The 1,577-nt window shown below is 70.9% G+C and overlaps 1 protein-coding gene across 1 annotated transcript in view; it reads left to right on the forward strand.

Annotated features, from left to right (window-relative positions):
- Positions 1 to 1,577, forward strand: part of LOC105986387 (extensin-like) — an 11,488-nt gene that overhangs the window by 2,370 nt on the left and 7,541 nt on the right. Inside the window, 2 exon segments of the mRNA XM_013017280.1 lie at positions 14 to 239; positions 241 to 1,095. Of these exon segments, the coding sequence (XP_012872734.1) occupies positions 14 to 239; positions 241 to 1,095 (1,081 nt within the window).

Raw genomic sequence — 1,577 nt, forward strand, 5'->3', positions numbered from 1 at the left:
GGCCCACTCACAGCCACATCCCCACCCACGGCCCCGCCCACGGCCCCCTCACAGCCACATCCCCACCCACGGCCCCGTCCACGGCCCACTCACAGCCACACTCCATCCACGGCCCCGCCCACGGCCCACTCACAGCCACATCCCCATCCACAGCCCCGCCCACATCCCCATCCACAGCCCACTCACAGCCACATCCCCATCCACAGCCCCGCCCACATCCCCATCCACAGTCCACTCACAGCCACATCCCCACCCACGGCCCCGCCCACAGCCCACTCACAGCCACATCCCCACCCACGGCCCCGCCCACGGCCCACTCACAGCCACATCCCCATCCACAGCCCCGCCCACACCCCATCCACAGTCCACTCACAGCCACACTCCATCCACGGCCACGCCCACGGACCACTCACAGCCACATCCCCACCCACGGCCCCGCCCACGGCCCACTCACAGCCACATCCCCATCCACAGCCCCGCCCACACCCCATCCACAGTCCACTCACAGCCACACTCCATCCACGGCCACGCCCACGGACCACTCACAGCCACATCCCCACCCACGGCCCTGCCCACGGCCCACTCACAGCCACATCCCCATCCACAGCCCCGCCCACACCCTGTCCACGGCCCACTCACAGCCACATCCCCATCCACAGCCCCGCCCACATCCCCATCCACAGCCCCGCCCACATCCCCATCCAAGGCCCCGCCCACGGCCCACTCACAGCCACATCCCCATCCACAGCCCCGCCCACACCCCATCCACAGTCCACTCACAGCCACACTCCATCCACGGCCACGGCCCACTCACAGCCACATCCCCATCCACAGCCCCGCCCACACCCCACCACAGTCCACTCACAGCCACACTCCATCCACGGCCCCGCCCACATCCCCAGCCACAGCCCCGCCCACACCCCCGTCCACGGCCCACTCACAGCCACATCCCCATCCACAGCCCCGCCCACATCCCCACCCACGGCCCCGCCCGCCTCTTCCCTGCCCGAGGCCGCCTGGCACCCACGTCCACGTGCAGGGTCCTTCTTGGGCCACACAGTGACCCCCGAGGAGCGGAGGGAAAAGCGCGGCCCGGTGCCCAGTCCGGGAGGGAGACACGGGAGGAGGAGGGAAGGGGCGCAGCGGCCGGGGCCCTCCCCCCCTCTCCCCCCCTCTCCCGCGCGCCTCCCGGGCCCGCTCCTCCCCGCCTCCTCCTCCCCGCGCTCCTCCCCGGGCGGGCGGCCCAGAAGGTGGCCTTCTTCCCCCCCCCCACCACGAAGAGGTGACGCGCCCACGTGGCCAGACACGAGGTCACCAGCGAGGGCCCGCTCTCAGTGCACACGCGCGATCCAAGGTCGCCTTTTTTCTAACCCTTGGGACAAGCAGGCCAGGAACTGCCTACGGGACAGAGCGGCCTCCCATTGGCTGTTGTCGCTAGGTCCTCGGTTCCTATTGGCTGTAGGATGCGCGCACGAGCCGAGCACGTTTCTTCGCGTCCCTCAGCGTTGGGCCGCGGACGGCGTCGCAGCCAATGGGAGGCCCAGGGGGCGGGGCCAGCGGCGCGGGGCGTCCGAGCG

This window comes from Dipodomys ordii, unplaced genomic scaffold, assembly GCF_000151885.1.
Source record: "Dipodomys ordii isolate 6190 unplaced genomic scaffold, Dord_2.0 Scaffold35, whole genome shotgun sequence".
NCBI classification, from domain to species: Eukaryota; Metazoa; Chordata; class Mammalia; order Rodentia; family Heteromyidae; genus Dipodomys; species Dipodomys ordii.